We start from the raw sequence: 15,620 nt of genomic DNA, 5'->3' as shown, positions 1-15,620 counted from the left end.
GATGTTTCATAAACAATCCATTAGAAATCTAATTGCCTGTCTGAGAATTTCCAAGGCTCTCCGGCTCTCACTAGTCATATAGATAGATAGATAGATAGATAGATAGATAGATAGATAGATAGATAGATTAGTTCCTTTTCTCACTAAGCTGATATGACTGACTTTATGACTTTGCCCAAGGTAGAAGTTCCCAAGGAACCTGGCGGGTCCCCAGAGAATTTTACCTAAAATGAGAATTTATAAGGTCTTTTGGACTTTTTGCTAAACCCTAATTAATTATCATTATTATTCATTGTAAATCAACATATATTATATTATATATTATAACTACTAAAGATAGTTTGTTAACCATAAAAAGTCTCTAATAAGCTATAACTCAAAATGATAATTTAACTGAATACAAGTCCTAAGAGAAGTCAATGTAAGAATCCAATCAAAGTGTACTCTAGGTATCATTTTCAACAATTTTAATAATTTTATTAATAATTTTTACACAATAGCTTCCCAAAATCATGATAAAAAAATTATAGTACAATAACATGTAACAATATTATGGGCTCCAAATAGGAAACACAAAACAGTCACATGGTCAATTTGGATGATGAATTTCTGAACTACCTTACATAAAAATAATTTCATCTTTTTAATTATGACATTCTATTCCAGTGGCATTTAGAGACCAGTATAGAGTTATTAAAAAACAAATTGTTATTGTAATTACAAAACTGGCTTGAAAAGTTACAATTTAGAATCTTTACTAGTTAGAAATTAATTTATGCTATAAAAAATAATTTTCTTTGATTAAATTATCAAAGCCCAATGTAATTTTAAATCTTAAATTGCCAAATATTAAATTTTTCTACATGATCCCAGCTACTTTTCTACATCTACAAGAATCTTAAAGTTGCTAATAAATTAATTAATTAAATAAGGCCTGAAGAGCCTGAGAAATCACAAAATTAACTTTAATGTCTGAAAAGAAAACATATATACTAAATAGTAATTCGATAGGCCTGGCAACTTTCCTATTCTCTTATCTAAATGAATTCTAATATTTCAACTTTTCTATGATAGTTTACTAAATCCTAGGCTTTTCTTTTGACTTACAGCTGGACATTTTGAAAGCTCCCAAAGCCTTATATTATGCCAATGTAGGTAAAGAAAATTACAAGTTTTATTTTCTCCTTATGGGCTTTAGATTAAGTGTCCAAAATTGTATCTCTCTGATTCAAATCTTTATTTTCCTTCATTTCTTCCTCAAACCCTAATGTCTTTATTTCTCAACCACACCCAAACCCACCTATAAAACCATTTTTCTTTTTTTCCATTAAAATCTCTCATTTATAAATTAACAAAATCTTTTCTTTGGTCAAAACTGAAACCGCAAGTTTTATAGATAATTTTCATTCTAGATAAAATAACCTAGGTCATAAAACAATACTAAATCACTCACAGAAGAACACAGAGATAAAGTTTTAAAAAAATTCTCCTAAAATAAAACTTTGCTTTCTAATTTAAATAAAACTTTTTCTTTCCAGACCAAAGAAAAGAGTCAGTGATTACATTAATACTAGAGGCTCTTAAACACCAGATAAGTTTAAAAACTAAAGACTGCAAAATTTTGTTTCTTTTTTTTCCTGTTTTAACTAGTTGGTGAAATCCTCTTCCATGTTAAAATAATAATCTGTCACTCTCTAGGAAAGAAAGGAGGTAATAAAGGGGTCTAAAGTACAATTTGTATGTAACTGTCATAAAATTTTAATTTTTCCTTCAAAAATTCTAGATATCAGTACCCCAAAAACTCATTGGATACTTCAGCATTTATAAAAAAAACATTCAAACCATAATTTGGACATTCAAAGTAAAGAAAATGCATTTCAGGCACAAATTTATGTCTCTAATTAGTTAAGAATGCCATAAATTTTGCTAATGGAGGAAAAGACTTCTTTCCTTCTGATCTGCCTTTATCTCTACATTCTTAACTTGCCTAGAATGAGAAAGAAAGAGATGAGACCAAAGCTGTGAAAAAAATTCTTTTTAGCAGACAAGTTCTCATTGTTTATTTTCTATGGGAAAGTTTATTGGAAAGGAGACAATTTAACCTTAGAATTGTCTGAGTACCTGGAATGAAGCCTGGGAAAATGGCAGTACGACAGGTCCTCATAAGGAAGCACTTTTCTCTTTTTCCCAGGAGAAGAATTCATTAATTCTTCAAAATTTGTTTGATAAATTTATACACTTTATGATCTGTCTAAAAAAAGCCCAACAATACATGTATGTTCAGAAATTTAACCTCTACCTTACCTTTTAAGATTTGCAAAATTTCATGATCAAAGGTACCCAATAATGGCCAGGGTCATTCAATACAACAAGGTATAGGGTGGCTATTTAGTTTGTTAGAGCTCAAGAAATATGGACTTGATGAACAGCTCTTCCTGAAATTTGTTTCCAATTGCAAAAAAGATGTCCAAAAGACTTCTCTTCTGGAAGAGAATGACCAGGTACCAAAATAACCACTGATCTCTCTAACCATTTTTTATGGTTTATGTTAAACTCTCATTATCTTGAATGGATGCCACTAACTACTTGAGTTTTATACTAGACTTTTCAACCTCCATTCTAGAACATATTGAATTCACATAATATGTGTAGGAAAGGCAGCCAAGGCATTCAATAAACACAAATAATATATAGATTGACAACGCAATTCAAAAATTCATGAGACACTAAACCAACTCTATAGATTTCTCAATTCAGAAAACAAAAGTGTCTACAACTTTGGTCAACCCTCCTAGGTTCCTCGCTCTAGTGATCCCAAATTATTGAACTGAGGAGTTTGATCATAAAGTCTCAGCTAAGGTCACCGGAATTGTATGGGTTTTCTTATCAGTTGGATGAATTAAACACAACAAACTTAGAGAACAAACAACAAACCAATCAGAAAACAGGTTTTGTTATAAGAATGTGACAAACCCCACCAGCAATTGATGGTGAATTCAGCAATTCACAATTCAGTAAGCAATCTTTATACATTATTTGAGACAAAATGAAAACTAGTTTTCATTACAACATAGCTGATAATAGGGAGTAAAAATAATATGCTTGTTAAAGAAAATGTTATCATTAACTATAGGAGGTAAGGCTAGGCCTGGAATCAGGAAGATTCATCTTCCTGTGACCAAATCTAGCCTCAGATTCTTATTAGCTATGTGATTCTGGTCAAGTCATTTAACCTGTTTGCCTTAGTTTCCTTATCTATAAAATGAACTGGAGAATGAAATAGCAAACCACTCCAGTATCTTTCCCAAGAAAGTCCCAAATGGAATTATGAAGAATCAGACTCAATTGAAACTGAACAACAAGAAATGGGTAAGAGATATGTCTTTGTTAGTATAGCTAGTTCATGAAATCAAAGAGAACTACCAGCTGGCTAAGAGACTCTAGAGTCTCTGAAAGCCTCCATTTTATCAATTAAGTCTATCTTTATGTGAAGTAGAAGAAAAAAGACACTGAAAGAGATCAGTTCCTTCAGAGATCCTAGACAGCAGAATAGCTGCAAAAGAACAAAATAGAATCAGTCACATTCTTCCACAAATTTCAACAAGAAAATTCTTCCTTTGCCAGAAGATGATTTTTAGTTTTTCAGACAAATACATATCATTTCTTATAGCCCATTACAGTTACTCCAACTATCTTTTTTCCCTTGGTTTGTTCCTTTATTTTAAATTTATTTATTCATTTGTTAATTACATGAAAATTTCCTACATAAAAGGCATCATTTGACAAGAAAATTTCTGTATCTATAAAACTATGTCTTGCTTCTTTGCATTTATCAGTTCCTCAGAAAGGAGACACACACACAAGTCATCCTCTGAACAATATTTCTGTTCCTGTATTTTATGTTCTCTTAATTCTACTCATTTCACTCTTCACAATTTCATATAGGTCCTTCCATTTTTTTTTAATTAAACTGCTTGTCATTGGTTATAGCACAGTAGTATTCCATCACAATCATATGCCACAAGTTGTTTAGCCATTCCCCATTTGATGGGCATCCCCTCAATTTCCATTTTTTTAGAGCTACTATAAATATCTTAGAACACATGGGTTTTTCCCTTTTTTCCCTGATCATCTTAGGAAATAAATTTAATAATAATATTTCTGGGTCAACGGTTAAATACCCAGTTTTATAATTCTTTGGGCTTACTTCCAGATGCTCTTCAAAATGCATCAGTTCACAGTTCTACCGACAATGTATTAGTATCCCCATTTTTCTATATCTGCTCCAACATTTATCATTTTGACCTTTTATTATATTTAGCCAATCTAATAGGTGTGTTTGATTTGCATTCCTTTAATCAATAATTATTTGAAAATTTTTTTCATATAATTATATATAGTTTTGATTTCTTTATCCAAAAGTTATTTGTTCATATCTTCTGACCATTTGTCAATCAAAATCAACTTTTTTCCCCTCCTCACTGGCATTCCAGCATCTGTGAGATTAAACTTGGGGATCAGGAGTCTGGTCAATTCTCTAATGAGAAATTGCTTCTTTAAGGACATTTTCTTTCCCTGTATAATTTTTAACAACTGATAAATCACCAAACAATCACTAATCACCTACAGTGTGGTTGGCCACAAGAACTTAGTCCTTTTTGAGTCATAGATCCCTTTGTCAATCTAGTGAAGCCTATAGAACCCTTCTGAGAATGATATTGTTAAACGCATAAAATAAAATGCGTAAACTTATAAAAGAAACCACCCATATTGAAATATAGTTAACAAAATGTTAAAAGAGCAAGTTCCCAAACACCAAGTTAACAATTCCTAGGCTAGGCACTGTAAATGCAAAGATAAAAATCTCTCCTCAATAGACTTACATTCTGTCAGATAGGTTTTATTCTATGCCTCTTCTTACTGGTGAATAGTCAAGCACAACTTCTGTGAGATGACAACTAAGTAAGAGGATAGTCTCTCCCCGGAAGAATGTTCCTCGCCACATTACAAATGTGCTTCTTTCAGATTCTGTCAAAGCTGTGTGAAATTTTACAAACTGACTCCCTGGCAGAACTCCTAACATGGCTCCTCCATGCAAGTGTGAAAGGTAAGAAGCAGGAATATTGGCCTCAGGTAGGTTGCCTAGAAATAATGGGCTGCTTTCTGTCCGGAGGGAGCCTCAAAAGCTAGGGGAAACTTGGCTCCTGCACCATGGATTCAGAGACTGGTAACCCAGTAGGGGTTTTAAGTATAATTTGTATCACCATCTTTCTTTCCCATTCATTCTGATGCAGGGTTTATTGTGGCAGATGACAAAACGCAGCATATAGGGAAGGTGCCTTGTAAGGAATTTATGCGTCAACTAAATATTCTCTGAACCAAAAGAGTCTGAGAACTAGTGGTCTAGAGCAATTAGTAGAACAATAAATGATTGGGGAAATATTAGAATATTTTAAATGGATGAGTGAACACATTATTTTTAAGCAGTTACTTTGAGTAAAGCACTGTGCCTTTAAATAGAAAAGTAAGGCTTCTGGTCTTAAGGAACTCAAATCCTAATGGTGAGACAACATATATGCAAGGTTTCAGTTCCAAGTCAAATGAAAAGGTCTCATGGTCCTTAGGGTGCAGAGAAAAACAGATGGCAATGCCTCTTCTTTAATGTCATTTCTGGCGATAAAATTATATCATTTTCTAATGCTTAAGTATTGGACACTGGTCTAGAAGCACTGTTATTCCAAAGACTCTTTGGACTACTAGGGAGATTATGGTCAAGGTAGTGGTTAGACCTGCCTTAGATACACTGCATCCTATCATATCTCTTCTTCAGGGTGCCTTGATGCTTCATTTCTCCTCTGTGGAGTACCAAGGATTACATGTCTACCTACTTAAATGACTCCTGTTGCTGGTTTCTACTCACCATGTCTCATATCCAAATAAGCATCTTTCCCCCAAATCAACTTTCCCTCTTAATGACTTTGTTACTGCGCTCCCAATAACCCACGTTTGACTTAAGCCTCTCCTTCATCCCTCTACATGCATTCACCACTTCTTATTAACCCTTCCTTCTGAAATAGTTGAATTATGTCTTTCTTCTCCATTCCCAATAATATTTCCAATGACATCAGCTCCCAATGACAGGACCTCAAACCTTTATGACTACAATAGCTTTCTGGCTAGCCTCTCAGCTATCAATACTTTTTTCTAGTCAATCAATAAAGCAGCAAGTATTTATTAAATGTCTAAATAGGTATTTAAACTCTATTTGGTGTTGGGCATTACAGTATGAATATCACTCCCTTTGTTGTTTTATATTTCCCCCCTGTAATATAACGGCAGGGAGAAAATGGAGTCTTCCCTCTCTGCTAGGTCAGGATCAAAGTGAGGTAAAGATGGAGTAGAGTCAAGGAGAGGGAGGGAGAGAGAGGGGGAGGGAGGGAGGGAGGGAGGGAGGGAGGGAGGGAGGGAGAGACGGAGAGACGGAGAGACAGAGAGAGGGAGAGAGGGAGAGGATGGATTGTCTTCCCTCTCAGCTCTCCCTGACAAACCCCACTCTGGTCACCTTTCAAGACCTTAACTTCTATTCCCTCAGATATCTTGGCTAAACAGGCTTAATACAGTCAGCTTCTTTCTCCCTGGGGAGAGGAATGTCACTTCCCTTCCCCCAACTTCAAGTCTCTCTCTAGATGGGATGGAGTCAGTCACTTGTTCTTATTAAAACTGTTTTATTCTAAGGGGACCAGACTTCTCCCTCCCCATTACCCAGTTCCACTGACAATGTTCCTACTCCTTTGTTACCTGGCTTTTTTTTTCTGGACTCTCATTACTACATAATTTCTCAGATGCTCACCTACCTTGATCACATTGCCCATCTTATTTTGTCCCATCAAACCTGCATCATCTAAGAACCCACCTCTCTCCATATTCTACACTCATTCTTGGACTCTAAATCTGACCCGTGTAACCAGAATCTACTTCCTATATGTTCCCTTTGGCCTTATCTTATCCTCAGAAGCAGCTCCTGGTCCGTTTACTTGGGCTCTTCATTTTATATACCCTCTGCAATCACAAAACAGTTACCTAAGCGGACTTTTGCCCTCCCAGCTCCTTTTTTTCTTTCATTTTTTCAATGTCATGCAGAACACACTTCCATATTGGTCATTGTTGTAAGAGGAAACTCAAACATAGCCAAAACCCCAAAATAAAACCATAAATACACTAGTGTGAAAGAAGACTCCAACAGTTCTTTCTTTGGAGGTAGATAGTCTTCCCTGTCATGTCTTTCAGGATTGTCCCAGATCAATGCACTCCCAGCTCCTGAGGTATATCCTGTTCGATGTTTTCTTCTTCTAGCTTTCCTATGCCTCTTGGCTACCCAGAAGCTTCCAAAGAAGGCAATATTTTGTCTCTCCAACTTCCCCTTCTAAGGCTTCTTTTCCCACATAGCATCGTTCTTCAATGTCTTCCTCCCTTCCTCTAGATCTTTAATCAAAATATAGATGTCCTGTTTTTTAGGACCCTGATTTCTGCTTGGAAACTGATATTTAATCCACATTAGTGAGTACTATAGTTAACTCCTCTGGGATAATGCATTGGCATTTTTAAAAAGGCCTTCTGCAAACAAATCTCTTATTCCACAGAAAGGCACAGACAAAATATTCTGGGTAGCACCATGAGCTTAAGTCTAGATTCTGACTCAATGACATATGGGTCTTGGGCTTCTTATTACCTCTTGCCCCGTCCCTCTATGGGAATTTCAAGCAAAATGGCAGGCTTCAGGAAAGATATTTGGGGACAGAATGAAACTTGAGATGTCTCTCACATGGGCCACTATTCTTAGTGTATTATGTGAGATAGCATCAATAGTGAATAGTCTAGAAGATCTGGGTTGAAATCCCACCCCAGACATTTACTAGCTTTGGGACCCTGGGCAAGTCATTCAATCTTTCTAAGCCTCAGTTTCCTTATCTATAAAATGAAAGAGTTGGACCCAACTAACACAAGAAACCTACTTTAAATCTATGATCCTCTTTGATTGGTTCACCAATAATAAACCATTTTGAACTGTGAACTACTTTCTACGTACTACTGCAATAGAGAACCACAAAAAAAAAAACACAAAAAAATTTGATATGGAGGCCCAAAAAACAGTCTACACTAGGAAGTAGGTAGAAAAAGCTAATACTGTTCTGGGTCAACAGTCAAATTATAACTGCAGTTTTTTCTCTTCTTTCAAATCAGAAAAAGAGTGGGTATCAGCTTTAATCCATTCAGAGCTCTCTGAGATCAACTTGCTAAAAGACCGGGACCTCCTTCACCAAAAGAGTCTTGGAAAAGAGAAAGAAAAACCACATCCTACTGTCAAACCTGGCAGTGCCGCTTCTGCAAAAAGCAAGACTCCAGCCTCAGTCAAGGAAGAAATATCTAAGGTCAACAGGTAATAAATACTCCATCATAAAGAGCCCAGACGGTTGGTTACAAGGTGTTGGACATTTAGAGGAAGGCTAGAGTAATGAGAAAGGCTCTGAAAGTCAGAGTGCAAAGTCATGGATCATTCAGTTATGGACCTATCTGAGACCCCATTGTCTTTTAATAGAGAATAGTAATATTTATGCTACCTGTTTTAGAGCATGAATTTCTTTAACTAAAAGTGGAGTGTTGGTTCTCTTTAACTATTTGACCATGGTTGTTTGTTTTTTTTAGTCTTAGACTTTAATTTGATTTTTTTCAATGAATAAAAATCAAATTCTCCTCCTTCCTACCCACCCTTGACTCCATTTAAGAAAAAAATAAAAAAGAAGAAAGATGAAATCCTTTAACAAATATGCATAGTCAAACAAGCAAATTCCAACAATAGTCATGTCCAAAAATATATTTTGACTTTATCTTTCAAGAAGGATGAATGTCAGGGCTTTAAAAGACTCTCTTTTACTCAAGTGATGGTTAAAAATGTTTTCATATTAAAAATTCTTAATTCCCCTTTCCTCAATATTCAGGGAACAATCTTCTCTAAATTATCTAACCCAACAGCTTTTTCTTTTTCTTTTTAATCATCTTTTTCCTTTCTTAAGTTAAAAAGCAAAAGAAGACCTGAGTAGTGGACAAAAAAAAAATGTATGATGCTCCAAAAATTAAGAAAAGGCAAAATAAAAATGACTTAGTATGAGGCCTAATTATTCATTTAAATTATTCCCATACAAAACGGTGCTATACTCTGCCAAACTAAGTAAGAGAGTGGAGAGTAGATAGGGGAAAGAGAATAGATCTGATTTCATTGACAGGAGTTCTCAGTTGAAGAAACTCAATGAATGCAGGTTGCTAGTCTAGAGAATTGTTTAGAACCCTGTAAAAATTAAATTTGTTTCTCTACTAAAAGTATTATATTTTTAGAGGTTTATTAAAGATTATTAGAATTAAGAAATAAAGAAATACAAAATAAGAAAGCACATGCAACCTACTTGCTACATCTTGCCTGCTAAGTAGAGAGACTCAGGTGCTTAGAAGTGGAAGCAGAGAGAGCAAGTAGGTGGTACAGCCCCTTTAAATAATAATTTGTGATCTCGCACTCAGGTGAGGTTATAGGGAATTCTGAGAACTGCCAAGGATTGCTGGGGATTAAAGTCTGGGGTTCAAATCTCCATTTTTACATTTCCACATTTGATTCTATTGGGAAAAGTTTCCCCAAAAGGATCATGAAGACATAATCAACTTAAAGATGACAATAATTTGAGGATAAGAAGAAAAAAGAACAATTAAATTTCCTCCATCTTGCTTGGTCTAGCACCCAAGAACGTGCACACCCACACTACATGGGCATGTGCTAGACCAAGCAAGATGGAGGAAATTTAAAAATCACAACCCTAAGTGGTTAAGTAACTTGCCAAGAATGTTGAATACATTATTACTTTGAAAGATTACCCTTTCAGCCTAAGAAAACATTCCATATTTCAGATAGGGAAAGCATTTAGTGGGAAAATATCATCCTTGTAAAATCTGTCATTTATGCAATTAAAACAAAAACTATCCTTTAAAAAAATAAAATTTTATAAAGCCTTCTGGGAAAGAAGCCAATGGAAAAATAAGAATATGTAACTCACAAAGGCATATATGCAAAAGGAAAGGAAAATGAAGAGAATAGGTGAGAATTCCTTTTGGGGTTGTTGTTTGACACATGAAAAGTTTACTTTTGGAGGGAAGATTATTTATTGATGCAGTCTTTCTTTTTATAAAACATTACTGTCATCTTCCAATGAGCACCTTGCCCTATCCTTTCTACCCTGAACTATATCAATGCTTTGACCTTCATTCAATATACCCAAATAACTATTGTCTACAAAACTTCTATTTTCTCACTACGTATAAGTGTATCTAGGACAAAAACTCTAGAGAGGGCATTACTTTGTTCTTTGGTTTTTTTTTTAAATACTGAGACTTTTGGTGATGATGTAATCTATAGAGGATGCTTGTGTAGGCATGTAAGATGTGCATGAAATTCATTGTTCTTTTTCTCCATCTGATTTAGAGTTTCAAGTTTTATCAAGGAAAAAAATAAAGAACCCAAACAAGGTTAAGTATAATCTGTACATGTTAACGACAGGACATTATCATAAAAAAAATTATGAGTCCTATCAATGGGAAGCACAACAGTTTATAATACTTTAGTTTTGAAGAAACAAACTAAAAGAGCTGCTTCAAGAAGTGAAGAGATACAGATATCTAATGAATTTGCCATAAATAGAAAAGTTGTATTGACTAAAGGTTTATCCTGAAATAGGACCTAGGGAGACATCAAAAGCTAAAGATTTAGTCTTAGGGTCACAGATGGATGGAAGGAACTCCAGAGGCTATCAGATCTAACATTTTCATTTTTAGATAAAGAGACCCAACTAGGTTAATATCTATATGCTCAAAGTCACAAAGGTAGGAAGTGTCAGAAGGATTGAATGCATCAAGAGTACTTGACCTGAATTCAAGAAGTTGCAGTTGAATCATTTTAGTAGTTTCTAACTCTTCATGACCCCATTTGGGGTTTCCTTGGCAAAGATGATGGAATGTTTTGCTATTTCCTTCTCCATCTCATTTTGCAAATGAGGAAGTTGAAGTAACTTGCCCAGGGAGGCCAGATTTGAACTCATAAAAATGAGTCCTTCTGATTCTAAATCCAATGCTCTATTCCCTGTGTTGCCTGGCTGAGTCAGGAAGAGCTGGATTCAAATCCAGCCTCAGGTACTTACTAGCTATGTGACCCCAAGCAAGTCACTTTACTACCATCTATTTCAATTTTAACAACTGCATAATATGGATATTAATCAATGGATCTTATCAGTTAATTAATAAAAGATGATAGTGGTGGATCTCAGGTAGGTCACCTGTAAAATTAGAGAATCAGACTGGATAGCTTCTAGAGACCATCAGCCATAAAGCTCCAGAAAGACCATGGAACAGAAGAGAGTGAGAAAAGCAGATGCTTGTGCCTCCCCAGGTCCCCACTCAGAGCAGCTCAATTTTAAGCTTCACTCAAAGGTACATTCTGACCCAGGGCATAGGAAGGACTAAAGGGATCCAGCAGAGTTGTCAAAGCAATCCAACTCTGAGTCGATAGTGAATGAAATAGATTCTCAGAGGTTGTAGCAGCTTCTAACTCAGAACAAACATCTCTGTCAATAAAGGAACAAGAGGAATCCATCTACAAGAAAACATGTTTTGTCTCATAGCCCACACCTACGAGACACAACATTTTTGGAGAGGGACAAAGAGAACAGAGCTAATCTTCTTAAGGTCCTTAATTCCAGAGATGTCAGAGGGTCCTCAACCCAGATTTACCTTGGGTCATTCCATATGTTCCACAACTGGAAATAGCCCTACAAAGCAGAAACCAATCAATGAGCTTATTAAGCTTAGAGACAACATTGGAATCAGAAGTATAAATCTCATACCTGATTATTACCTGTGTGACCTAAAAAAAAAAGTCACTTAACTTGCCTGGAACTGTGGTGAACTTGATGGCTTTTAAATCTATGATCCTCTACTCTGTTCTCTCATTCTAAACTCAGTTGCCATAAAAGCAAGGTCCTGCTCGTAGTAGGCAAGTGAATTATATAATATAGTAGAGGAATATTTTCAGTATAGCTGGCAATCAAAATGACCACTGGAGTTTTGGGGAATGTTTAATAGCACTGACAAAATCTAAGTAAAAACAAGCATGTGGATTGGATGGTTTATAATAAAATCATTAACACCACTTGCTGTGAATGGTAAAATGTAATGTTTTATGTAAACATTACTTTGGGGAGAGACAGTTGGCCCAAACACACACACACACACACACACACACACACACACACACACACGCACGCACATATGCACGCACGTACACACAAAACAAAAACAAAAAACAGAATGAGGGGCAGCTAGGTAGGATGGTGGTTAGAGCACTGGAATTGAAGTCAGGAGGACCTAGGTTCAAATTTGACACACTTCATATCTGTGCAACACAACCCCAATTGCCTAACCCTTACCACTCTTCGGCCTGCAAATCAATTCTGTGAAAGAAGGTAAAGGGTTTTTGACTTTCAAGAGCCAATTGTTAATTTTCAGCATGATTTATACCGGGGAAACCAGAAAAGACTACAAATCAGGGCTTGATTTACAGTTTTGTTGATTGTTTAGACATAAGAAAATGATGGAGAAATATTAGTAACACAGATTAAACTTAAAAATGTGTGATGAAAACATTTGTTGGGGGGGGAGTCATTAAACACTTTCTAGCACTAATTCTTCAGGGAATTCCCATTTAACTCAGTTTCATGGAGTTCCACATTATGTAGTTCCTTAATGGAGGCTCAAAACTAAATTCATAGAGACTCAATGTCCATGTCACCTTATTTGGCTTGTTCTATTTCAGCAGCTGAGAATAAGCCTGGATTGACTAAAGAAAGAAGCACTCTTGAAGAAGCCATTTCAGAATATTTCAGCAAAACAAAATCTCCAACTAAGAATCTTAAGATTTGGGAGAGAACTTGCTGCCCTCGCCCAGCCAGAGCAAGAAGTCAACAGCAAGGGAGCAGGCTATCTTCCCCCAAATCCACTAATAGCCCTCCTTTAAAGTTTTAAGCCAAAAAATCTTTGTGGCAGTAAGGATGAAAGATAGAAAGCCTGTTATGGTTTTCCCTCTAAAAATCCCCAGGTTCATCCATTCTTTCTCTCAAGAAATATTTTCAGGGTGGCCTATAAGAACCAAGCATGGACTACTTCCTGGAGTAACAAGTTTCAGTTCTCAAACACTGGTAAATTATCATCATTATTGGGTTTAGCAAATGAATGTTGAATAGGTTTTAATTGTTTTTATTCTTAATTTTAAATTCTGCATAAAATAAAATTTAAAAAAATATATATGCACACATGCTCTATTTTCATGGTTTGTAGATTCATTACATAAGAAAAGGACCATGGTGGTCTCAGCAAGAAGTAGGGCCATCAGAAACATATGCAAGTCAGTTCCATAGCCCCTCTCCATGCTCAGTGCCTTCATGAGAAAGAAATGATGAAGAATCTAATGGGGTTGGTAGGTCAGAAGGGGCTTCTTTCCTCACCCATCCCCAGTCCATTTTAATTGCACATATTGAAGGAGTTGTGTATTTGAATATTAATTATCTAAAATAATCCAAAAATTGATTGAGAGAAGAATCTGAGCATACCAAGGGCACAACCCACCTCCTCATGTCAATTCTCAGTTTATATTAAGTGGACAACATAGTGTAATGAAAGACTTCAAAAGTTTGATAGCAATTACTTGGTCATCTGCTTCCCATAATCTTTAACTTTCACATACCTATAATGTAGCAAGTTACAAGTTATAAATATAAGATGATCTCTGAAATTCATAAAATATCTTTGGCTGAACAAAGTAGTCTCCTATTGAACAACTCCAGGAAAAAATTGTTTTATCTTCCTGGGCATCAACTATGTTGGATACAAACCAAATAACAAAGAACTACTCAGTACCTCAAGGAGGTTTTGAGGATCAAATGAAATATTTGTATAGTGCTTAAGCAGAGTACCTGACACATAGTAGACACTTAACAAGTCTTTCCTTCTTCCTTTCTTCCCTTTCTACTTATCTTCTTTCTTTCCTACTTAACTTTTCTTTCCTGTTTTCATCCTTACCCTCCTACCTTCCTCTTCCCTTTTTACTTCTTCACTTCTCTCCTTTCCTTACTTCCAGGCTTAAATCATAAGAGAAAGTAGAAATGGTTTACATAAGCATCATAGTATCATATAAATAGGAGCTCTAGAGACCATGTAATCTAATTTTCTCATTTTACAAATAAGGAACCTGAAATTCAGGAAAATTGTGACTTGACCAAGGTCATGTAGGGTCAATGATGTAGGCAGCTGGATGGGTGAAGGGACAGCACTGAACCAAATTCTACTTCAGATTCTTACTAGCTATGTGACCCTGAGCAAGTCACTTAATCTCTGCCTAAGTTTCTGAGAGGATAAAATGAGAAATTTTCAAAGTTAAAGCAGAAACTTAGGTCCTCTGTCTCCAAATCCAATGTTTCCATTCACTTCTGAACTACTTCCAACTTGGAGGTGCACAAGTCCACATCAAGAATTATTGCTACATGAAAGGCAGAGTCAAGATGGCAACTTAGAGGCAGCAAAAATTCAGACCTCTGTAAACCCTTCCTCACCAATCAAAAACACAATGCTTCCAGGGGACTGAAAACCAATACAGCTGAACAGAACTAGGAAACCCTCTTCCCGGACCCAACTTAAAAGGTAAGCCCCCCCCCTCCCAAAAAAAAGCCTGAACTCTAGAGGATGTGGGTTTAAGCAGAAAGAAGAAGGTCCCAGGACCCCTCCTCCACCTACAACGCTGAACTTCCAGGGGTGGCTCGAATCTCTGGGTGGGCAAGGGCATTAGTCCAGAGAGAGAACCTTGCCACCCAGGTTTTGGCTTCAGGGCACAGTAAGCTTTGCAGATCAACTCCACCCTGACTCAATCTCATCAATAAGGGCAGATAAGAAACCTTCAGAAGGAAGAGAAGTTCAAGTGCCAACACTCCTTCCCCCACAGAATGATCTGAAAGCCTTGCTGACTAAGCTCCAAAGGGCAAATGCAACAAACTACAGGCAACAACCTTTACCACAGGGCAGGAAGCCCAGCGCCTTCTCAGCTTCTGCTGTCAGCTGGGGAAGATCAGACTACCTGATAAAACAGCAGAACAGAGAAGAAGCCCCTTTAATACAGAACAGCCCAAAGCCACAGATCCAGCACAAAATGAAAGGAGCAATACTACAGGCAACTACAAGAGGAAAGAAGTGAGAAATATGAGTGAACAACAGAAAAAGAAAAAAAAATTACAATTGACAGCTTCTATCCAGGCAATGAACAAAGAGAAAATGGAACAGAGGAGGATCAAGGAACACCAAGCAAAAACACAGAAACCCAAGCTAATTGGACACAGGCTTTGGGAGAACTGAAAATAAAATTCAAAAAACAATTACAAGAGGCTGAAGACAATTGGGAAAAGAACTAAAAAAGCAAAATAAGTAATCTGGAAACAGAAAATAGTGTCTTGAAAGCCAAAATTAATCAGCTTGAAAATGAGGCA

The 15,620-nt window shown here is 36.2% G+C and overlaps 1 protein-coding gene across 3 annotated transcripts in view; it reads left to right on the top strand.

Annotated features, from left to right (window-relative positions):
- The window catches only part of C6H4orf17 (chromosome 6 C4orf17 homolog), a 34,988-nt gene extending 21,590 nt beyond the window's left edge, over positions 1–13,398 (top strand). For 2 of the 3 annotated variants that reach the window (XM_007495899.3, XM_007495897.3), the window contains 4 exons: positions 5,026–5,107; positions 8,242–8,437; positions 10,523–10,566; positions 12,905–13,398. In XM_007495899.3, the coding sequence (XP_007495961.1) occupies positions 5,026–5,107; positions 8,242–8,437; positions 10,523–10,566; positions 12,905–13,113 (531 nt within the window). In that variant the 3' untranslated portion in view covers positions 13,114–13,398. The remainder of the gene's footprint in view (positions 1–5,025; positions 5,108–8,241; positions 8,438–10,522; positions 10,567–12,904) is intronic. The other variant, XM_007495898.3, reaches the window with a different exon arrangement.
- Positions 13,399–15,620: the final 2,222 nt, after the last annotated feature.

This window comes from Monodelphis domestica, chromosome 6 (assembly GCF_027887165.1).
Source record: "Monodelphis domestica isolate mMonDom1 chromosome 6, mMonDom1.pri, whole genome shotgun sequence".
NCBI classification, from domain to species: domain Eukaryota; kingdom Metazoa; phylum Chordata; class Mammalia; order Didelphimorphia; family Didelphidae; genus Monodelphis; species Monodelphis domestica.
This window is presented reverse-complemented; position numbering and strand designations above follow the sequence as displayed.